This window comes from Salvia splendens, chromosome 6 (genome assembly GCF_004379255.2).
Source record: "Salvia splendens isolate huo1 chromosome 6, SspV2, whole genome shotgun sequence".
Taxonomy (NCBI): domain Eukaryota; kingdom Viridiplantae; phylum Streptophyta; class Magnoliopsida; order Lamiales; family Lamiaceae; genus Salvia; species Salvia splendens.
In genome coordinates, this window is record NC_056037.1 from 35,045,873 (window position 1) to 35,070,848 (window position 24,976).

Here is a 24,976-nt window from a genome sequence, read left to right on the forward strand (position 1 = left end):
TTTTCATTTTTTCCCTATGTGTTTTGTCTCTATGTGCTTGTCGTCTCTTACAAATGGTACCAAGGTATATCGTTCTTTAAAGACTGATCCCCTTTTTAGATCGATTATTAAAGACTATTGTGAGTCCAAGCTTCTAAGGAGGATAGAAGACCACAATTCAGCTTAACAAGCAGTCCGTCTGAAACGAACTGCAATAAGCCAACGATTGTGAGTCCAAGCTTCCAAGGAGGATACAAGACCGCAATTCAGCTTAATAAGCACTTCGTCTGAAACGAACTGCAATTAGGGAAAGTCCGATCCACGCGATAAACCTCGCCGAATTAGGACGACCAAGTTCGGTCAAAGAAGTTTACCTCATAAGACCGGGGACGACCATGTCTAGTCAAAGAGGTTTACTGCATAAGACCACTTCGGTTAACTGGGAAAGTCCGATCCACGCGATAAAACTCGCCGAATTAGGACAAGGGAAAGTTCGATCCCGGCGACAAAAATCGCCAAATTAGAACACAAACCAAGTCCGGTCAAAGATGTTTATTTCATCAGACCAAAGACGAGTCCGGTCGAAGATGTTTATTTCATCAGACCAAAGACGAGTCCGGTCAAAGATGTTTATTTCATCAGACCAAGGACCAAGTCCGGTCAAAGAAATTTACTTCATAAGACCGAGGACAAGTACGATGAAATTTTTTCGCTAAGCTGTAAATACAGTGTTAGAAGCGAAAACAAAATTTCATTTATCAAATCTTGTTCAGCATACAACTCCGCTACCCTACAAAATGGCGTTACGCTATTACAAAGGACTATTCTACTGTCCAGGGTTGCTGAAGTTAAGCCACCTATCTGCAAAATCCTCTGGAAGCCGAGTTCGGTTGTTCCGAGCAGATGAAGAATAAGCAGGTCGACGAGATGCTATCCTCGACCCAACGCCTCTTCCCCGAGCCCGAGAAGTCCTAACACCTCGGCGATGAAGAGTCTCTGCAATAAGCATCTGCTGATCTTGCTCGCTCATAGTCACAACTCCTCGGCGAATTTCAGTCCGTCCCCGTCTTGACGATTCCGGTTGCTCCTGAGCCCGTTCTCGTCTTGACGTTTCCGGCTGTTCCGGAGTTCGTTGTTGGCTGGGAGTAGGATTTTGAACAAGGGAACCAGAGGTTTGATCTGGAGTGCGAGCATCTGTTGGCGCGATATGCCGGAGGAATCTCTCAATTGAGGGACGCCGGGCAAGAACAATGTCGTACCGAGAAGCCCAGCGCCGCAATGATTTCACGACTTGTTGGCAAGCCGAGCTCTCCAGCGCATTGTTCCTCCGGAGTACATTATACTCCTCCCACAGTTCGTCAACTCGTTCCTGAACTTCTGATATGGTCATTCCCCCGCGCACACGGATGTAATCCTCATACGCAGTCCTCTCAGCAATGGCCGTATTCAGCTCGGCCTCCAGATCTTTCTTATCGGACTCTAAGTCCTTGATATCGGCCTCCAGCTTCACTAAACGAGCCAGAAGCTCGTCATTCTTCGTCTGATCGGCTATAGCTCTTCTCTCAGCTTCGTCCAAAGCCGAAGAGTACAGCCGTTTCCAGTGAAGTATCTCCATCTCCTTGGGTACAAAGCAGCTATATTAGTTCGGCAGCTATACCGAGCAGATAGTAAAATACAACAGGAATAAAGGCGAGTACGAAAAGCTATACGAAGACAAATGTAGAGAATTTTTCATTCACAAGGAAAATTTTTTACACTAGGGCTTCAAGGCCATTTTACAAGGAAGAAACTAGACTAAGAGAAGGGAGACGAAATCATACTCCGCCTGCTTCGTCTCCGGCTCCTCGGTCTGGTACAGCTTCCTTCTCCTGGGCTACCTCAGCCTCGGCCTCGCCTCCTGCCGGCCTCGCCTCCGCCTCCTGATCGGCCTCCTTCTCCGGATGCCCGGCCTGATCGACTTCGGCCTCCCGCTCCAGCGGCTCGGCCTCACCCTCTCCGTTGTAAGTCGAAGCGGGTGAAACGGGTCCCACGGAGGCAAAGATAGCCTCCAGGTTCTCGTCCCGATCAGCTCGACAACTCCGGACTCGGTCTGCAGAAAGCAGGACCGAAGATGAAGCGAGCTCCTCAAGGAGCGGCAGATTCTGAAGCCGAGCTGCTATCTCTCGGCTGTACAGAGGTAGCACGACGTCGGCCCCCTGCTCGCCCTTATCGGCAATTAGCCTTACCAGGCTACCGACAAAGGCCGAGAACTGGCTGCTCAAAAAGAGTTTCTCCGTGTAAACACGGAGAGCCTCCCCTTGGGCAACCACGGCAGCAGCATCGCTCCGCTTCGCCTGCTCTCGCTGGATGACGAGCTGGTTTTTGGCAAACTGAGCTTCATCCTGGGCCGAAATCCTAGCAGCTCTGGCCTTCTCAAAGTTAGCCTCAGCCTGTTCGGCCCGATGACAAGCAGCTGCCAACTTCCTCTGCATCTCGGCATAGTCATTGGACGCTTTGGAGAGTTCGACGGCGACGAGCTTGGAGAGCATATCGTTCCTCTGAAAATGAATAAAGAAAAAAGTCAACAAAGGGACCACAAAAAATACAAAAAAAAAAAAAAAAAAAGCAAGGCCAGAAAATCAAGAAGAGAATTCACCTCGGCGAAGTCCGTGGGCCATAAAAACGGCTCACAGATATGTTCCGAAGGAGGCGCCAAGACCGCGTCTTTCTCTGGCGCTCTCGGGGGCTTCTGGGCCTTCCCCCTCCCCTTTGCCGAAGTTGACTCCGGCTTCTTCGGATCCGAAGAGGTTTTTTGCCTTTTCGGAGTCCTCTCGGCATCAGACGCCGAGCTGGCGGTTTTCGGCCTCTCCGGCTCCTTGGACTCCGAAGATTTTCGGGTAGCCTTGTTCAGCATGTACACTGCCAAAAAGCAAGAAAGCAAGGTTAGTTTTCTTCGTTAAAGCAGTAGAACATAAAGGTAAAGAGAAATCCTCACCCTCGGCCTCTTCGTCCGAAGACGAGATGTCGAACACGACGTCGCCCTTGACGAGCTCAGACTCCGTGTATTGTTTCCTAACTATGGGAATCTTGTTGAGCTCGTCATCGAGCTCGGCCAATGGTTCTAACCGAGGGTGAGGAATCACGGACTTCGGCCCTCTCCAGGGGAAGCCCGGAGCCGCTGTCCTATTATAAAAAAAGAAGCGGTTTTGCCATTTCGGCCACTTGGTTTTGCAGAATGCCCTAAAAGGCTGTAAGGGGATCAAGTAAAACCAAGATCCCTTCCTTTTAAATTGGAAAAAATTAAGGATTGCCCGCAGAGACAGATCCTTATCTAACCTACGGAGTTCGGCAGCAAAAGCCGACAAGTGCCTCCAAGAATTCGGAGTCACCTGACCTAAAGGGAGTTGAAAAAAATCAAGAAACTCTACAAAAGGTGGGGGAAGAGGGAAACGAAGCCCGCATTCTAAGCAGGCTTCGTAAACGGTGGCATAACCCTCCGGCGGATCGTTAGCCCTATGATCATCGTCGGGAACCACCGCCTTCCCCCCAGGAAAAGAGTATTTTTCGTAAAGGGATATCACAGTATCCTTACTCAAGATACTGTGAAAATACTCTACGGTCTTCTCCCCGGATTCTTTCCGGCTAGAAGACCCCTTACCCCCTTTTCTACCGCTACCAGACTCAGACGAAGAAGAAGCAGACATGGTTCTTACTCTTTGAAAGTTTGAAGAAATCCTGAGGAAATTTTTGAAAGCGGAAGGAAATTTTTCACGCAAAAGATAGAGAGTGCAGAAGAAGCCAATAGCAAAGGTGTTCAAATGATGAAGAAAGGCGGTATTTATCAGATTTGGAAAAGATTTCAAATCATCGCACCGTTTCATATCCCACCTTTTCAGGATTCGACGGCCAGATTTTACTGTCGCATTTAATGCCGCATTTAATGCAGTCACGCGCAGGGCACGTCCCCCGACTTCAGCCTCCCCCCGTATTCCAGAATGCCGAAGTGACTCGCTTCGCCGAAGTGATTCACTTCGCTTTTCGGGGGGGGTAGTGATGGGGTGCGTACTAAACAAGCCCAACAGCAATGACGGCCCATCAGCCCAAAGCCCAAGGAAGAGTATGAGTTCGGCATTACCAAAGAGTTCGGCCTCAGCCTACAGCTCGGTAAAAGCCAACCTATCAAGCTCTGCTCTCAGGTCGGCATCAAGCTCTACTCTCAGATCGGCAACCAAAGCAGGAGTATGAGTTCGGCATTACCAAAGAGTTCGGCCTCAGCCTACAGCTCGGTAAAAGCCAACCAATCAAGCTCTGCTCTCAGGTCGGCATCAAGCTCTACTCTCAGATCGGCAACCAAAGCAGTTCGGTCTCAGTATTCGACCGAACAAGGAGTTAGTGGACCCATACAGGATGTCCAACACACCCACTACCACGTGGTGTCAACTCAGGCCACGATCGTAGGCCATGACCTACGCTACATCCACGATCTTAGGCCATGACCTACACGACATCCACGACTTAGGGTGGTGATGCAAGCCACGATCTTAGTCCAAGATATAAATGGAACTTAGATCTGATATGAGGGGGTTAAGCTCTCTAGAGATAAAACACCATATAGCAAATAGCAAGTTTGTATTTGTAAGCTGTACAAAACAGATCAAGCAATACAATCTTGCCCTCCCTTTTTCCCGTGGACGTAGATTTACTTCAGTAAATCGAACCACGTAAATTCTTTGTGTCTGTATTTTCATTCTCTACCAGCATTTGCTAACATCAAAAATTCGCGGATCCATCAATAATAAAATAAAAAGAAGATATATAGAGATATTAGATATATAGAGACCCAAATATATCCAATGTGTGATAAATCAGTAATAAAAATATTAGAAAACTAAAAATATGGATAGAGTTGTATCAGGATGAGAGCACCTTCTTATATCAAAATCAACATAAATTTGGATAAACGATACAAAATTGTCGCAAGATTGATGTGATGTTTTAAAATACTTATAGTGGCGTAGCTTGCATATTGATACAATTTATAAAAGTATGATTAATTGTTATGTTATTAGTAGTAAAATTTAATACAAATTTGCGCCATCAACAATTCGAATATACTCCAATGAATCATATGTTTACACAACACAAAATCATGAATCAGCACAGATGAAACATGATATATAGTTGTTGTGCCGAACTATGATTTATTACATGTTGAAAAAGCAATTGGATTTTTTTTTGCACATTTGTTCATATGAATATTCAAATAAGATTTGTTTGAATGAATTTCGTTTGAATCTCATAGAACCTCGTAAGATTACATTTAGTGTGATGTGGTGTGTGGAAATTAATCGAAATAGAGAGAGTTAAATTTAATAAAGCCTTGAGATATTTTATGAGTAGGATAGTGGATGCAATAAAATCTCAGTTGTCTTCGAAAATGATTTAGAGTCATCAACAATTTGAAATATACTTTAGTGCAACAATAAATTACTATATTTCAGCATAACAATTATGCATATAGTGCAAGCCCCAAACGGATGGAGAAATCATTTATTTGTTACACAGATAAGGTAAACAAAAGTCATCAAATCATACAAAGGTCAATTTTCCGAGGTTGCAATTTTTCCAAAGCTGTCACAAATCTTTCTCTAAATAAAAAAAAAGTGGTTACAAATCTCTAACTGCCATATACACGATCGAGAATAAATTATGATGCAATTAATAACTATACAAAATACACATAAGACATAATCACAACACAGATATATAAAATATGTGATTGATATTTTAGTGCAAGTACTTTTTTTTTAAAAAAAAAACATGATAAAGTGTGGTGTCGCAATCAGCAAAATTAGCAGAAAGAAAGTGAGATTTTTGAATGTCTTGAATGCTAAGTACATTAAAATGGCAGGAATTAAAAGTAACGTGGTGCCTATCTGTATAATATAAGTCATTCACTAAGCTGAGAAAAATTGGTAATTGGAGCTATCAAAGTACTTGAAGAAAAGTTGCAGAATTAGGATAAGAAAGCCATGTGGTGTAGATGTCTCTGAATCAAATCCAGCCCCTTTCAACTAGCTTTACAATGGGCTAAATGTTATTTCAAGTGGGGAAGACCTAAAAAGTAGGTTAGATATGAATTTTATTGTTTCTATTTGCCAATTTTTTTATCTTTAATTGGTTGAAAAATCTTTATTTTGTGAAAATTGCTAGTTAATTACGAATACCATTTGTGTGTGTTGTGAATCCCATATATATTAATTAAAAATCTAATGGAAAACACTGTTATATTGAGCATCTATTCAATTAAGATGTACTACTACTACTACTTTAAAAATTTCATGAAGTTTTTCAATTCCATATAAGAATCCATTCCATATAATAAATTAATATAGTAGCTTATAAACTTATGCTCAATCAATTTACTTGATGACATTCAATTATTATGACTAATATCACTTTTTCACGACCTCTCAAAATTTACTTTGATTTTTATAATCAAAGCATCTTATTGCAAAACGTATTTAAGATCTCTATACCTATGTATTTCAATGTCATATTTGTAACTCAACAAAATTACAAATGCGCATTTGAAATATGAACATGAATTTTAATGAGAATTCGAATTCAATTCAAATTCATTTTTGGATTTTAAACTACTCCCCTGTTGCATTTACAGAGCAAACAAACATAGAAAAAAAAACAATTTCTTGTGTGCTGCATTTGTTTTCGTAAATTTCCAATGGGTTCATGAACTTTCTCCTCAAACTTGTCCTGCTTACATGACCACTTGCTATAGTTGAGATTGGCACCACATTTCAGACATAAACCTCCGCTGTTAGGTTCACCCACGGCGCTAATGGTGATCTCAATGTGTATGCGTCTCGTATGTTCTTTGAGATATCGATGACTTTCTCTTCCGGAGGAAAATACAACTGATCATCTATGTCAACTGAAGCATCATCATCTTCACCCATTTCAAAAGTTTTAAACTTCTCTTCCCTGAACATCATCATACCATGTTTATGGTCTCTGGTTCGGCTATATGCCCTTTGCACAGCAAAAGTGCGAAGTTTGAGTAGACATTCTGCGCAGCTGGATCGCCACACCTTCATTGTCCGAAAATTAATTACAATCACGCATTAGTAAGATCATGAATGGAAAACAAACGAGCACTCAGGGAATTGATCAGTTAAGATTTATTTAAGCTAATCCACCACTTATTTTGAGGATCGAACATTTTAAGCTTGTTTAATCGTGAATCCTTCATACATATACTCAATCTCCTATGTATTGTCAATCTAAGTAAAGCGCCCCCCCCTTGACGTAAAATCAAATAAATGCTGCTAAAGACAAGTCATGAAACCAGAAATAGTATGAGACATATCCCATCATGCTCACTAAATTTGAACTATCAAGAATGACACAGAAGGACTAAATCATATGAAAGCCAGAGAAAGATAGAGATGGGAGCATTTTGCAGTGGAAAAGACAGAAAATACCATCTTTCAAATTCTTTTCACCAATAAACTAATCTTTTCCAGTTAATCAAATCCTACTTTTTCTTCCAGAACTGATTTTATTTCCAACAATTATTCAGTATCACTATTACATTGATACCATTTGATATAAAACCAACAGTCAACTAGCTTCAATCTTCCTACCAATTGTGAAAAGTACAAAAATGCTTGTAGATGAAAAGTAGGTGGTTGTGAGAGAGGGAGGGGGATTATCAGGGTAAATCAAGTACGGGGGTCACGTCATTCATAAGCATTTATATTGTCAAAGAGCGATCTTTCAAGTAACGTCATGTTCATTGGAGTATACTGATAGGTTAGGAAACATAGCACCTCCATACACTTGACAACTGTACAATGAATATCCCTCACATCTGAACTCTCTATCGAAACCTCCCCATGTGGATTTTTAGTCAATAGTCATTCAACTTCAGTACTAGTAAAATTTATGAAAAGGATTGTAGTTAAGATAAAGCTTTAGTCGCCTAAAAAAAAACCTACAACCTCGAGGCCGACTCTAGATAAATTGTTGATTTGAACATGAATTTGCCAATCCAGTGCAGTTCAGACAATTTATCAGGTAGATATCAATGACGGGGACAATGACATAGGAGACATGGATAATTATAGAAGACTGGAACTTCCTGTCATCTAAAATTTACCGTATAGTATCATACTTCAATATGTTATACTTGAAATTTTACAGAAGGACCAGTGCCTATTGTCCATTTGCACATATACAAGTGATATGTGTGTTTCTCAATTATGATGGTGAATACTAACATTGAGTGCCCATCACCTAATGTATCATCAATAAAACCTTGTAAATCCTTAAAATATATTCTATATCTTGTATGTTATGCAGACTTAACTAACTCAATTTTACCAAAGTGACAAATTAAACAAATTGGTGAAATCATGAGGGACTTAAAAGGGTGTTAGGCACAAGCTCATTTAGAAGAGCTTATGAGCTTATCTCACAAGATATATTTAGAAGTATTCAGATGTTAAATGTCATTTTAAGATTAAGTTGTCAGAATAATTTAAAATAAAAGGGAGCATTTATGCCAAATCTGTAACAAAAATAATCAATTTTATATACTGCTATATTTCAATTGATAAAAGAGGGGTTACAACCTGCTTACTTCAAAACGAATTGGTCCAAATAGCAAATCACCACAAAGTTTTGGAGAATTTGTTTTGCTTTATTTTGCTATGGCCCAGCATATATTATACTAGTACTTCTGTCCAGCCTAGTAACACAAGGCTTGTTCCAGAATATTCAGTAGAGCAAGCTTCCACAGCCTCAAACTTTTTAAATTTTTTAGTGTATATTCACAATAGAAAGGAATGGGGTGGACCAAAACCTAGCCAAAACCAAAAGATCGGTTTGGTTCTGTTGTGCTAGGGAACCAGTTTTACTCAGCATCTAATGAGAAACCAAATTAGAATTCTGTTGATTCAGTTTTTTATAGTAAAAATTAGTGAAAAAAATAGAACTGACTGCATCTCATCAAATATTTTAGGTTGCTTATTAGACATTCTATCCACTGTTCTATGGAGCTTGTTTCTTTTAGGTTGCCTATTAGACTGGTAGTAATTTTTGCCTTCTCCCACCTTCAGAAAATACTGTCAAAACCTAACATAAATTTTAGTATGGTTCAGTTTTCAAAAAATAAAATTTTGATTTTTCAAGTTTTGCGGATTATATTGTGTACTGTATCAAACCACTCATATTCTCACTCCCAAATGGAGCCATGAGTAGGCTATGTTTCCCATCATTTTGGAGAACCAAATGACATGACACTGATATGGAATCGTTCAAATGCTAAATTATGTAGCATATCATTGAACGATTATGGGAATCAGATTTTCAAAATTGCGGAGACCATATTTTATTTGATAGAGGACAAACCTGATAAACATGTCAGGCTTTAGAAACATATAGCACAATGTTTGCATAATTTTATTACTTTTTTTATCCTCCAATCTTAGCAAAAAAAATGAAATGATACATACATCATATTCCCTAAGAACATTTTCTTCCAAAACAACTCTCTATCGACCCAAGGCACAAGATATTGTAGTCATATCTGTGCACAGTTATAAGAAAACCAATCACACAACATTTGTCCGATACACTCAATCAAAAACTCAAACATGGCCTAGGTCTGGCCGTCTGGATAAACCTTGATGTTAAGAGAACCTTGTTCTATAACATATAGTATGATGCAAATTGCAATGTAAGTTAAAATTTCAAATGGGGTGAGTCATGTCAAAGAAACATTGGAATCACAATTCACACTGCATCAATTCTTCCACTCATATCTGAAGATGTGAAGATCAGTACTTGACATTATAGGTTCACAAACTTCAAGAGTAAAATATTTCTAAATGTCTGAAAGCAAATAAAGAAGCATAACCATGAGATTATCAAATTCTACAGCAAGAGAAGCATATCTAGAGATTCTATACTAGTTAAAAAGTTGTCTATCACTACACAGTAGAAACCATTACTGAAAAGGGCCTAACTCAACAAATAGGTCTTTTAACTCTTTTCTTAAGATCACCATTACACAAACAGTGTCAAAATACATACTTGCGGCTTGGGAATACAATTACCTGTGCCAGTAAGCAGAAAAAGATTCAAATTGTAACAAATTCTGATTCAGTCAGAACAAAATTCAGTTCCATCTGGATTCCTCATCTATCAATAAAAAAAATATGCTCAACCTAGTGGTCCAAAACAACAAGACCATCTACTCTACCTCTCCGAACACACTGTATGTTCCTAATTCGAAAATTCACATGATTCGAAGTAGGGGTATGCATTCGGGTTTCGGTTCTGCTTTTTGCCAAAACCGAACCAAAACCGAATTTAGTTAAAAATCCAAACCAAACCGAACCCGAAAAACCGAACTTAAAAAACCGAAAAACCCAAACAAAACCCAAAAAACCGAAAAAAAAACATATAATATTAATATATATATATATACATAATTTATTTTATTTTATATATACTAATAGAATATATATATATAGTATAAAATTAATAATATATATAATATATTAAATTAATAGAATATATATATATATATATATATATATATAATTCGGTTTTTCGGTTTTTTTCTTCGCCCGAACCGAAAAACCGAAATTTTTGTATTTTCAAAACCGAATCGAATTTCAAAATTTCATTGGAATATTCGGTTTTCGATTTTTTTTTCTCAACCCTAATTCGAAGTGGTTTTGAACTATCATATAATCTATTCCTTGTAGAGTGTATATTTTAGGATGATTAGATTGGATGAACATAAGTTAGAAACCAATTCAAGACTTGAAAATCTGCAAACATGCTAGTGTTTCCGATCAATCCACTCATCTTAGCATCCTGTCTTCCCATCTTGTTGCATAGAAAAGACATCACACGAAAAAAACCTCACAAAAATCATGTATACCACAAAAGCAATCTAGAAAAACACCAAATAAAGGGTTACCTAATGCAATTGAGAGCAATGACGGTTCGAACGATTCCATCGAGTCTCAACTTCTCCTTCCCACGGGTTGGTGGTGATGGGGTGAATCGTTTCTTTAGGATAGCGTGATTCGTCATTTGGCGGTGGTGACTTGGAAGAGCATATCGGAACTTATCCTTCCTTGTTTCATTTATAATAGAATTGTTCGGCCAATTTTTATTAACCCACATTGAATTTTTAATGGATGATTTAAAAAGAAGGAAATAACTAGGAGAAGATAGGAACATGGGTGTTTGAGTTATTGGGCCAAAAATTAAAATAGAATTGTTTGGCCCAATTTTTACTAGTACATGTAACCCACATTGAATTTTGAATGGAATTTGGATTTGAAAGTTGCTTTAGTTTAACCTATGAAAGTTTCTTTATACTAAATTTTCTATATTGTAATCGAGTAAATTTTGATTAAATTAAAAATTGCTTTAATTATTTTTCATTACCTGGGATTCTTGCCAATTTTTAGATTAATAGATGAGCTTATTTTGAAAAATTCCAGAGTTTTAGTTTAGTGTCTCATCCCATGAATTCCATTTTCTGGATCCTTCATAGGCAAAACATTAATTTACTTAGGCGATACCCAATTTCATTTCAATAGATTTCTCGAGATATTTCTTATGAAGTTGTACTTGCGCTATGATTGGCCTCAATGGCGGATCCAGAAACTGGAATTCGGGGGGTCGGACATAGTAAACAATATTTTATTATTTCCAATTTTATGGCGTCTTTTCGTTGCTTCCTCCTTCGCCTTCGCCTTCGCCTTCGCCGTCGTCCTCATAAACCCTACTAAAGTAATCAAACAACGTGTTGTAAATATCATTGTCGTCGTAAATACATTTTCATGCTTGAATATGTTGTCTAAATAAGTAGCTTAGAAATCACAATTCGCCTTAAACAATATTCATCCTTTTTTTTTTAACTTCATTTACAAAAATTTAAATTGTCAAATTTCATAATTTAATAATAAGTCTTTTAGACAAAAAATAATAAAATGGATAAATATTTAGTTATTGAAAATAGATATTTGACATTTAATTAAAATTAGATAAAAAAAATACTAGTCCTGATGGTCTAATAATTAATTAAAAAGTTATGAAATTATTTAGCACAACTTTTTATATTTTGAAATTATCTATTTTAATTACTTTTTATTAAAATAAGATAGATATGTATATATAGTTACCAATCCATTATTTTTGAAAAAAATAGTTACAGTATTAAATTTTATAGGTATTAATTTAGTATTAGTAGCCATTACAGTTAATTAATTACTTTAATTAGTAGAAGTTTTCATTTATTAGTGATCTCAAAAGTTAATTAAATGAGTTATCAAAATTGAAAATTAAAATACGCAATCAAAAGATATAAAAGTGATTCAAATAACCAAATGTGTGGGTCCCACAATGAGTCATTTTTTCCTTTTCGGTTTCATCTTCTTCTTTCCCTCTTCTCGCCTGAAACTCTATTTTCATTCTCTGCATTTCAGTTTTTTCAAATTCTTCCGCTCATTTATTCAAACTTCCTACTATATAAGAACAGTGACAACTCTCTTTCCCGCTCCGGCGCACCGTGGGGTCGACGGCGACTTCAAAGGGCGGAACTAAATGGAGTTCGGTTGGCCGGCGGTGGGGTCGGCCGACCCCGCTCGACCCCACCTGGATCCGCCACTGATTGGCCTAGAGATGGAAGTGGGTCCCAAGCGTGCATGACAACATCATCGGTCGAAGAGCTGCGGCTGCGGCTCGAACCTCCGGCTCTCTCCCTCGTGACAGCGGTAGGTGAACGTCATATAGTTGCGAGCCTCCTTTATGCTCTTACTCTAGTCACTCATTCTTAAACGTTTTTTCTGCAAAATATTCGAGTATGTGAAATAAATGTATGTGTCTTTGTGTAGTGGATCAACGGCCCAATTGTTTACTTTTGTCACACACGTTTTTTCTAAACAATAACTACTTTAGTAATACTCCTATTTTGTAACGAATAATATAATGTTCATAAATCATATAGTTCCAACCAATACGCAACTGGATTAGGATAAATAAATAACTAACGGTTATAGACAACCGCAATCAACTTTTAAAAAAATTATGCATGATTTAATTAGTCCCTACCAAAAGATACGATTTGTCTAAGTGATGATGAATTTCGCTTGAAATTTAGTGATATTATATTACTAATGAGTAATGAGCAGGTTACTTAAGCGATTTTTTTCTTCTTTTTTAATATGTTGCCACTTCATAATGTATGTTGCCTCAGGAGAGGGTGAAACATTGTTAAAACTCTTAAATCTTGTCCCACGTCGACTTGGTGATAATCCTAACTCACCTATATAAGTATGGATAACTCTCCTCCTTATAAAGCCTTTTTAGGGGTGAGTGACTCATTTCTAATATGGTATCAGAGCGGACCCCAAGTCGATGATGAATTTATCTATTTATTACTTCTCTTGCCTACACACGTGATGGAAGTCCGATGTGTCGTTCCGGCCCACACGTGAGGGGGCGTGTTAAAACTCTTAAATCTTGTCTCACATTGACTTGGTGATAATCCTAGCTTGTCTATATAAATGTGGATAACCCGGCTTGTTACGTGCACTCTCACATTGCACACATACATCTTTTCCTCCCCCGAAAATCATAAGCTCATCGTGCACGCGCACACAATATATAGACCATTCTTAGGGCGTGTTCGATGCTCCTGTTTCCATTTTGCGTGTAATAAAACATGGTAGTATTAAACACGGTACTAATAAAACACGGTAGTATTAAACACAGTACCCTTCCATCTACTTGGACATAAGCACACAACACACCTTGAATCATTTCCAACGGGAGTCCATACAATCTGTCGGTACCGGCTCAGGTTTAGATAAAAAATTCCCATGTATGCTAAGAACGGCACCCAACACTTTGTTAACGTAATGCGAATTGGAACTTAACAACACGAATTTTTTGATGGTGTGCCAACACGGTGACGAACATCGCAACTTGCTCTTCAACCCCAACACACTTTCCAGTTGGCAACTCACCTTGGCTTGATAGAATGCGGCAGAGCCGACCAAAGGTGTTCCGGTCTGTGCGTAGATTAGCGACGCAATCAACGTCAGTGACATTAACTAACCGATCCATATGCTTCACTTGCATAGCCATTTTTAGCACATTGTACTGTCGTTCGTGTTCGAGAAGAACGCATCGCTTAGGCCTACTGTTAGAATTCAAATGTCGGTGGACTAAGGTCGTGGTTTCCATGCGAGACAGCTGCAGTATGTTCTCTAACATCATGTACACCCGTTGGTAGTTACTATGGGATTTTTTCATCTAAACGACCAACATATTCACCGCGTAACGTAACAACACATGACTCATAATTAATCAACACAATCTGGTAAAAACCCATATAAAACGACGGGAAACGGAATTTCAAAGCCGCATACCTTTTCGAATGGATCTTCACCGATTCGGCGCGTAATGGAGTCAGGAACGTCCGACTGCTACAACAAAACGGATTTGAAATTAAAATACGATTTCAACTAATTAGAACCAAAAAATTAGGCTGCCAGACACGAAAAATTACCGGATCCGACAAAAGAAATCGGATGTTGAGAATACCCGTTCCGTCGGAGAAATTATAGGCTGCCGATCTTCTTGCCGAAGCCGCTGTTTGGTCCGAAAAATAGAGAGAGAAAAAAGAGGCAGGTGGAAGGAGAGATAGAGTGAGAGAGAAGACAGAAGTCGAAAATGTTGAAATGGGAAAGTAGTCGACGAGGGGGGAATTCAAAATTTTCAGGGATAGCATGGTCATTTCATTTCCAAATCTTTTACATTGTAGCGGACCAGATTTCAATTATCAACCTCGAGGCGTGATTTAATTTTGCAGAAAAATGTGAGGAATAGTGTTGGCCGGAGAGTTTTTTGAGGGCCGACATGCAATATCTAGTGTACACCAAACAACCATAAATGCACAGATTTGACCCCTACTATGTCCAAATAATGGGGCGAACACGCCCTTAAAATAAATGGATCCGTTTTTTAAAACATATCAAATCTTTTAATACTTTCATCTTTGTTTATCCATGTGAGCAACTTTGCAGTTGAAATAAAAATGGAAATTGAAAGTAACATGAAACAAACTAGTATAATTAAAGATGAAACTAATTTCCGAACCCTCCCCCAAATCTATCCAAGTAAAATCAGGCAAGAACTAACTTTTGTGGTTCTGGAGCTTTCCATAACCAAAAAATATTTCTATTTTTTTCTTGAAAATGCTATCTCAGGTGAAACCATTTTATCTTTCTGACCCACCCACACGCCGACAAATTTGGAACCTAACCCAACAATTTGATAGGTGATTAGCTGTAATCACTGATAATCATCTCTTTACACTAATAACACTTAGAGAATAGTTTGATTTAATCCCAGTTGTTACCAGAAATACTATCCATTAATTCACAATCTCAGTCAGCAACGTGGGATGTACGTGTCACATTCAAGAAACACCCTACACTTGTCCAAACAGAGCTGCTCTATAAATTGCTTTGCATTCCTCCATTTCTACCGATCCATCGCTTCTCTCTTGTTCTTATCCATCTATTTTTCTCTCTACACACACAATCTCACTCTTCCGACTTTCTCGATTATTTCCCCCAAAATCTTCACGTAGTTCATTTGATTTAATAAAGATTTTGGGTTGAAAAATTAAGAATTTAGATTATTTAATATTTTTGTTGAAGATGAAGGATAACAAGGGAAATCCATTACGTCTCTCTTCTGTGAATCATATCTCACTTGTTTGCAAATCAGTTGAAGAATCAGCTTATTTTTACCAAAATGTTCTTGGCTTTGTACCGGTTAGAAGGCCTGGTTCATTTGATTTTCATGGAGTATGGTAATAAATAATTCAAATTAAAAAATAATTACTATCGTCAATTTTTTCTTGTTGATTAAATTAATCTCTCTTTCTTGGCAGGCTGTTTGGTCACGGGATTGGGATACATCTGCTGCGATCAGATGATCCAGAAAAAATGCCTAAGAAAACTGTGATTAATCCCAAAGATAATCATATTTCTTTTCAGGTAGCTACTCAATTTCTTGAAAATTCTTATAAAAATAATTAATTGAACAGAGCAATATCTATTTAGCAGTTTAAATCAGAATGGTAAGTTGAAAAGTTTGTAAAATTGATGACAGTGCGAGAACATGGCGATGGTGGAGAAGAAGCTAGTGGAAATGGGGATTGATCTGGTGCGGCAGAGAGTAGAGGAAGGAGGGGTGTACGTGGAGCAGCTGTTCTTCCACGATCCGGATGGGTTCATGATCGAGATATGCAACTGCGACAACATCCCGATAGTACCATTGGCTGGGGAAATTGTACGCTCGTGCTCGAGGTCGAGGATGAATCTGCCGCAGCAGATCCATCTCCCCGTGGTACAACCGTAGGAAGTTGTACGTCATAACAACACTACAAATCCGATTTGGCCAACCTTTTTTTTGTTTCTTCTTCACTTTGTTCTTGTCGTAATAACATGTTCGGGAATTCCATTTTAATTTTACGATTATGTCCTTCATAGCTTTTCAATTTGGCACAATTACTTTATCTAGTAACTCAACTTGATTACTGTATTTAATTGTGATTATAAGTTCTTACCTTTTGATCACTTTTTAGTTTATCTTTATTACTCTATGATGGGTTTTTGGAACACATTTTAAAAGAGAGGAAAAATATGTATTGTATATATGGATAGTAATGTATTTTCCCAGTCCCATAAGAGATCGCACACTTTTTTATACTCCATCTGTTCCATGTTACTTGCATTATTTCATTTCGATCAATCTCAAACTATTTACATTATTTCTAATTTTATTAAAATTAATTAATATGTTAGATTGAGTTAAGAGCTTCTTTATTAAGTTAGGTCTCAATTACACTTAAAATTTCAATTTAATTATACTAAAAAGGCAATTTTAAATTTACGGCCTACAAATAACATAGGACTGAGGGGAATACTATTTTACAAAAATATAATAAATAATTAAAAAAAAGCTATATATAAAGAATCCTCACACCAAATATGTTGCTCTAGTCAATCGGTCATGTATTTATGATAAGTTTTACACATACATATTAATTGAGAAAAACATTATATTCTACATGTGAATGGGTGTAACTAATCTGAGTTAAGAAAATAGTACCATCATATCAAGGTGGTGTTCGGTTTAATAGATTAAATAGTAGTGAGATATAATATGGGATAAAATAATATGGGTCTTGTCTAGGACTATATCAGTATTGACTTTATCATGTTGTTTGGTTGCTAGATTATATCTAAGATTATTCTAGTAATGTGTTTGCTTGAGGAGATTAATATTAATTTAGTTTATAAATTATAAAAATAGCAAGTTTAATTATTTTATTAACTAATGATATACATTTATTACAGTGGTATTTAATAAAATTAAATATTAATTAAAATTTAAATTATTGTAAAGAAAAAAAATTGGGCACCCCACTAAAGAAAAACGACATCCATTAGCCCAAAAATACTAATTTTACATATGTTAGTTTGTTTTGTTTGATCTTAGTAATGTTATTGGTGTACAGAATTTGCGATGATATCTTCAGAAACAAGTTTGCTATAATACTAATTTCATATTTTTATTTTACATATGCGCATTTTTGTTGGTTAGTTGGCTGGATTTTATTAAATTTGATATTGACAAAGATACAATACGTGGTGAATTTTAGAATCAATTATCGGAGATTTGGTTATAGTTGTCATTTGTCAATTGTTACGTGTGCTTTTATGCGCACACTATTTAGCTTCCATTTAAAATATTATGGTAGTTAAATCAAATTGATTACACACATTATTACAATATGGTGCGTATCAACTTTATTTCAAAAAAATGATTTTCGGTTCGAAATTAATGCGGCATTGGAAATCAAATCAAGTTCGATATGAATATTTAGGTTAGTCTAATTATTTTTTCCACTTTAACACACAAAAATAATTTAACCAATACTATATAAAATTTTGTATCAGAATAAAAATACTCCATTTAAATGGGACAAATGTAGTACTCCATAATTTATTGAGGTTGAATAATATACATCAATAATTTATGAAACTAAAATTACTATAAAAATCAAATTATAATACTACTGCACTAGACCACTATATTTACGTTTCCTTTTACCATTAAAAAAGTTTATGACCAACAATGTTGAAATTGGGCTACATCTAAAGCCCATATTAAAATATCAAAAATATATACTCCATATCCCATCAATTGGGCCCAATCGACTCATCTCAGCTTATCAAGAGACGCCTCGCTAGCAGAAATCCTAAGGTTAAAGCTCTCGGCTTCATTCAACGCAGAGACGCCTCGCTAGCAGAAATCGACGCATCTCAGCTTATCAAGAGCAGCGGCATTCGGCTATCTGCTTGAACATTTTCGAATTCTTTGTCGCTCAGATTTTTCTTTTAATATTGCATCGTTAAATACGTAGGATAGTCTTCTCCATTCAGTTCGAATTTCGAAATCAAATCGAGGTGAATTAGGTTAATATTTCCTCTTTGTTACAGCAAAATGGCGGATAAGGCAGTTACTATCATGACAAACTGTCTCCTCTCCAGGAAGCAATTTGTATGTATTACCAATTTTGATGAGGAATTGAAAGGCCTCCCTTACGAAGAGTACCGCCAGCTCAAGCGTCAAAAACTGAGAAAGTCGCTGAAAAATTGTATTTAGAATTGCACTCCTAGCCCCCCTAGGGGACCAGATGCAGATCCGGAAGAGGATTTTGGAGGTGAAGATGAGAAACATAGTTAGGTGTTGAAAGCGGAAGTTAAAAAACCGAGAGAGAGTCAATCTGAATCGGATGGTTCTGCATCTGAATCCGATGATTCTAGATCGAGGAAGGGTAGGAAATCTGTCTCGAGGAAGAAAAGCAGGAGATCACCATCGTTATCTGAGAGTGGAAGCCAGTCCGCATCCGAATCCGATGATTCTAGGTCGAGGAAGGGTAGGAAACGTGTATCTAGGAAGAAAAGCAAGAGATCGCCTTCATTATCCGAGAGTGGAAGCGAGTCCGAGGAAGAATCGAGCTCGGATGATTCTGAGGAAGAACGGAGAAGGAGAAGAAGAAAGAGTGGGAGAAGAAAAAGCAGTAAGAGAAGCAGCAGGAAGAAAGCCAAAACAAGTGAAAGTGAGAGCGGAGATGAGGATTCTGATATGAGTGATGATGTGAAGTTGAAGAAGCGCAGTCGGAGATCATCCTCGAAAGGAAGCTAGAAGAAGAAAGACACGGATATTGAGATTTCACATTCAAGTGAGGGTGCTCCTGATTTGGAAACTGATGCAGAGGACTTAACAGAGAAGAAGGCAAGTGAGGTCATAGTTGATGATGATGTTAATGAAGAGATACTTAAGTGTAAAGAAATGATGGAGTCACGAAAGAAACAAAACTTGGAAGATGAGGATGAAGTGGTTGGACCAATGCCTCTGCCGAGGGCGGAAGGGCACATTAGCTATGGTGGTGCGCTTAAGCCTGGTGAAGGTGATGCTATTGCTCAGTATGTTCAGCAAGGGAAACGTATCCCTCGTAGAGGAGAAGTGGGGCTTTCTGCTGATGAAATTTCCAAGTTTGAGACTTTGGGATATGTGATGAGTGGTAGTAGACACCAGAGGATGAATGTCATTCGTATAAGAAAAGAAAACCAGGTGTACAGTGCTGAGGACAAACGAGCCCTTGCAATGTTTAACTATGAGGAGAAGGCCAAACGCGAGCAGAAGGTTATGGCTGATCTGCAGCGGTTGGTGCAGCGTCATATTGGTCAGGACACTGGTCCTTCTCACGATCCCTTTGGTGGAAAGGTTGCCGAGGTTGATGAAGATTGATTCTGTCTACTATTATTACAATGTGAGTATCTGGCTTTTACCTTTTAGATTGGCATTTATATTTGACTTATGCATTGTATTCTTATACTTTGTTGAGTTTGGAATGTTTAATAGCAAATATTATGCAGAAATCTGGTTGATCTTGATTATGCTCGTATTAGAATGTCTTCGGTCTTCAATCTTGTGATTGCCTATCTATATAGATCATGTTATTCCTTTTTGTCATGATTTTAAATTTGAAGTGAACCAAAACTCAGATGCATTTGGGAGTAATGACTAATGCTAGTAGACTTTGTTTACTGATGCTTTGACCTTTTTGGTAGAGAGATGCAGTTCTGTTTAGTCATTAGTTATCATTCATTCCAATTTCCAAACAACATGATTAGATTAGCTTTAGGATGTGTATATGCATCTGCAAAAATTGTGTTCTGCTCTTAGAATAGAAGGATTTATTTCTTCGGTGAAGGTTATATTTTTCATTTCGATTTTTTGTAGTGTTATATCATTTTGTCATAATCCCAGTACATTAGTTGTAATAATGACAAGATAAGGTTTAGTGTCGAACACCTGCCTGTTGCATTGAATGAATAAGCTTTCAAGTCGGCCCTTGGAGAATTATTTGGTCTCAGTAGCTCGAGTAAATATAGATGCTGTCCCTAATACCCTGTTTCATTCATCACTTGGTGGAATCTCTATCTTATGCTTATATTCGATGAGCCCTGATTTACATGCCTAGATTTTTTACTTGCACATTTCCGTAATTTGTTGCATTGTCTGTCACTGGTGGTTGTGTTCTGTGGTGTTTTTAGGCTTTATATTGTGTGCACGGCTGTGGTAGATTTTATGCTTAGAGAATCGACAAACTTGTATAATTGGACTTTCAGAGTTGCTCTAAATATTTATGTTATCCTTTTTTGCCATTCTGATATCTGAGGCGACTTAACCTTATGAAGATTAGTAAGTATTTTGCATCTTTTACAGCAGGGTTGTTGACAATTAATTTTGAATGTTAGAAAGGGTGGAATGCATATATTTCCACTCATTTTCTTCGCCGGGCTCGTTGCTTGATTGGGTATGCTAGTTTGTTTGGGCTTATTGCTTGATTTGGTGATACATATACTGGTTGGATTTCAAGTTTTTAGTGTTGTTGGTTGGAGGCTTCTTTTGATTCGTAGTTGTTGTTTGATGACTGTGTTGTTTTTATTTTAGTCTTACCCGTTTCTGGCTTGAGCGACTATGTTTCTTGCACAAGAATAAAAGATAGTACATCCACCACTTATTTGATAGTAATAATTTTATTAATATTATCAACACAACAAGTAAGACTGGGAAAGAAAAAGCATTAATTAAGAATATTTCTGTGGTCCTATTAAGGATGTTTATTAACGTTTCTAATTATACTACCAACGCTTTATAATATGTTCTTATTGTTGGTTCCCACCTAAAATTAGATGACATAAGTAGAAGTGTTCTAAAAAAATAAAAAAACTAAGATAATTTACCCTCAACTTAGGGATGTTTTTTTGTCTTAAATTGCAATTATTTTTAAAAAATCAAATACTAATAATTGCGTCTCAATTTTTATATCCTTAAAAAATATTTCATGTATTTTGCAGTGAACACACGCTACATAATGATAAATAATTATTATTATTGATCAATTTTTTACATGGCTGAAAGTACTAATGAATAGACATCATATCGATGCTAAAAAAACTTACTGTATCTTTTAAGGACCCAAAAATCAAGACGCAATTACTAGCGTTAGAAAATTTTAAAAAATAAGAACAATTTTACGACGCAAAAGAAAGTTCTTAAATTAAGGACAAGTTAACTTAATCTTTTGTTTTTTAGTACGTTTTCATTTGCGTCTTCTAATTTTAGTTGGTATGCCAACAATAAAGACAACTTTTGAAACGTTAGTAATATATTTAGAAACACAAATTAACATTTTTAATTGCATTAAACAATGTCTGTAGCGGTTTTTTTTGTTGTTGTAGTGCGAATATGCCATACCTATGGCACTTGAAAAATAACACCATCTTATCAAATGGAGTAAGTACTCCCTCTGTTTCGCCTTAATAGAGACGTTTTATTTTCTGCACTTAGTTAGAGTTGGAAAGTGGGTCGGGTCAGTCCAGTCTAGCATAGGCCCATCTGGGGACGATAAGTTTGAGGTTTGGGTTGATCCAGACCCATTTCTGAAGCGGATTAAGTTGGGCTTTGTTTCCGTTGATAAATGTGAAATCAATTCAACCAGGCCCACTTGGTAATTGGGATGTAACAATAGTTATTAACATTGGGTTAAATTGTTGGTAAATAAAGACTTTTAACGATTAGAGAATGATAGATCTTGGAGTAATAATCTGTTTCTCTTGGTTTTGGGGTTTTAAAGCACGATGTCTTATTTTTGAACTTGGGCTGGGCTATTGATCCATAAAAATATATGGTTGAAATTTGGCCTTCCAACAAATTGGACGATAGAGACTGAACAATGAACAAATATAAATACTTTAATCTAGATGATCATAATATCAACAAAATATGCACATAATTTTTTTTGCCAAATTCATTAATCAATATATTTGTGTACATTTTTTATTTGGAGAGTTATTTGATTATATATTTATAATTTTAGAGTTCGTATGATGATATTGTTTATAGTTTGATAAAATTATTACACATTATAAAAGAGTGAAGAAAATAAAATGTTGTGCATTGCACAAGTGTGTCACTAGTATTATCATAACTCTTAAGGTTAAGACACTCGAATCAATTCAATTAATGTCCATTCTAAAGTAGGATAAATCCAGAAATTGGATCAACTCAAAAAAATAACACAATAGTACGACGATATCATTACATTCAACTTTTCCAATCTAATAAGTATATATCATGATAAAATGCAGATCAACAATAGTTGGCTAAGAAACCAACCACAGTCCAAAAATAAGTATTAAAACACATATAATTACATTACATAAGTAGAATAATAAATAAAAATTGAAGTAAATCTTAGGATGAAGCAATAATTAGGGGAAATTTAGAATTTAATTCTAAGCTCCTCTCTTAAGCATTTGCTCAAAATTTTCAAGAGACTCGAGCCTCTGAAGATGCAGCTGCTGCTTGAATTTCCTTATGAACGCTTCCGCGCTTGCGTTGATATCTTCCGTTGGCTTCCTCTCCAGCTTCTTTGGTGGCGGTGGCTGATACGATTCCCAGGCAACCACCGCATCAACACAACGCCGAGCTGCGCGACGCCGAGCTGCACGATGCCGAGCTGCGCGACGCCGAAGAGCACAATGCCGAGCTGCATGGCGACGCCGAAAATCTGCATGGCGACGTCGAGAGATCGGAGGGAAGATCAGCGAGAGCCGAGAACGACATGCAGACGTCGGTCGCGACAACAAGGGGAAGAAGAGTTCGGCGCGCGCCTCTCCGATTCGGCGATTACGTCGCGAAGTAGAATTAGGATTCTCTTTTTCCTTTTAGATTTTATTTCCTTTTTATGTCTTTCTTATTTTTGGTAACTTAGTTATTTTAATGAGTCGAGCATATCTATAAGCTCCGTTTCGGGTTTTCTTTGTTGGTTCTTTCCCGAGATGCATTAGGTTTAGGAGTCGAACCAACCCTAGGGTCCTTAGTCTATAAATAGGGCTTTGTTTATCAAGTTACGAATGAATAAGAATTACAATATTTGCCCACAAAATACGTGAGTTTATCTAAACCTAGTTCGCCGCTGCCCGACGGAGAATCCTCCGCGCACAGCCGCTGCTAGAAGACGCCGCCGATCCTGTGTAGGACGCCGGAGTTATCGTTGGATCGCCGCGCAACCCCGCCGCCGATCACGTTGAGGTAATAAGGCCTTAACATCTGGTGCTTTCATCCAGTACTCATGAAAGGTTTCGACAATAACGGCAAGGCCGTTTGGGGGGGGGACACAACGATTCCTACCCGCCATACAGATTCGGGGGTCGTCCGCCGAGGACGAACCGCCGCGACGGTGGGGGTTTCCACCGACAACATGGGGACGACGGCGAGGGGGAGATTCGCCAACCCGAGGAGTCGCGCAGGGAAGAGACCAACACTACTACCTTGGCTCAGGTTTTGGAGAGGTTGGAACGTTTGGAGAAATTCGATTCAGCGAGGGAAGATCCGGATCGCCGCGGCGGGAATCTTGGAAGTTCTTGGTCACGCGGAGCGGTGAATCCGCCAGAGTATGACGACGAAGACGATTGGGGATTTGATGAGACACGTCGCATGCGCAACGGAGGGACATTTGTTCGGGGTAAAAACCCTAATTGGGGTTTACGCGAGGGGCAACCCGACACGAGGCTGAGACGCGATCAATGGGGTCGCCATGGTCCGGGATGGACGATGCAGGGAACCCCCAACTCGAGGCTGGCGCCCGGAGGGTTCGATCAATCATACGACCGGCCTCCGACATGCTGGGACCCCCCCCAGCGATATCAGGGTACCGTGCCTGGTTTCGACAGACCACCGGGGGTAAAGATGGATCCGCCCAGGTTCGACGGGTCAGACGCGACTAATTGGATCGCAAGAGTCCAATATTATTTCAATCACCTTATGATGCCCGAGGCTCAACGATTACATTACGCGGTGATGCTGTTTGATCAACCTGCAGCTGAATGGGTCTTTAATTACTGCGCGAATAACGAATTCGTCACGTGGAATGAGTTTCTGGGGGACGTTCGCCACCGTTTCGATAGAAAGAGTTTTCAAAATTACTTTGGGTTGTTGGCCAAACTCACGCAAACGGGATCACTTTTGGAGTACCACAATACATTTGAAAAATATTTGAATCGGGTCCATGGAGTCCCGGAATCAGAGTTATTCACTTTGTTCGTAGCTGGCCTCAAACCGGACATTCAGGAGCGCGTGAAGTTGCACAGACCGGAATCATTGGCAGCCGCGATGGCCTTGATTTGGAGTGGACGGAGGAGATACATGACCGTGGGGCACAGGCAGCCTTTTCAACCGTGCCTCGTCGCGCTTGGCAGAATCGTGATGGACGGGGGCAGTCAAGTACCTCGGCAGCACCGACATCCGCATC

General features: G+C 38.3%; 1 protein-coding gene, 1 long non-coding RNA gene and 1 pseudogene across 2 annotated transcripts; 2 read left to right on the forward strand and 1 right to left on the reverse strand.

The window, feature by feature from the left end:
• Nucleotides 1-6,566: 6,566 nt before the first annotated feature.
• Nucleotides 6,567-11,159, reverse strand: LOC121807777. The gene is made up of 2 exons (XR_006052032.1): nt 10,973-11,159; nt 6,567-7,067 (listed from the first exon to the last, which is right to left on the reverse strand). It is a non-coding gene; the product is annotated as an uncharacterized LOC121807777 (long non-coding RNA).
• A 4,388-nt stretch (nt 11,160-15,547) lies between these two features.
• On the forward strand, nt 15,548-16,559 carry LOC121806965 (metallothiol transferase FosB-like). Its single transcript, XM_042207145.1, has 3 exons — nt 15,548-15,889; nt 15,971-16,076; nt 16,192-16,559. The coding sequence occupies exons 1-3, from the start codon at nt 15,735-15,737 to the stop codon at nt 16,438-16,440; spliced, it is 510 nt and encodes a 169-aa protein (XP_042063079.1). The 5' UTR covers nt 15,548-15,734; the 3' UTR covers nt 16,441-16,559.
• A 1,758-nt stretch (nt 16,560-18,317) lies between these two features.
• Nucleotides 18,318-21,181, forward strand: LOC121809424 (annotated as a pseudogene).
• Nucleotides 21,182-24,976: the final 3,795 nt, after the last annotated feature.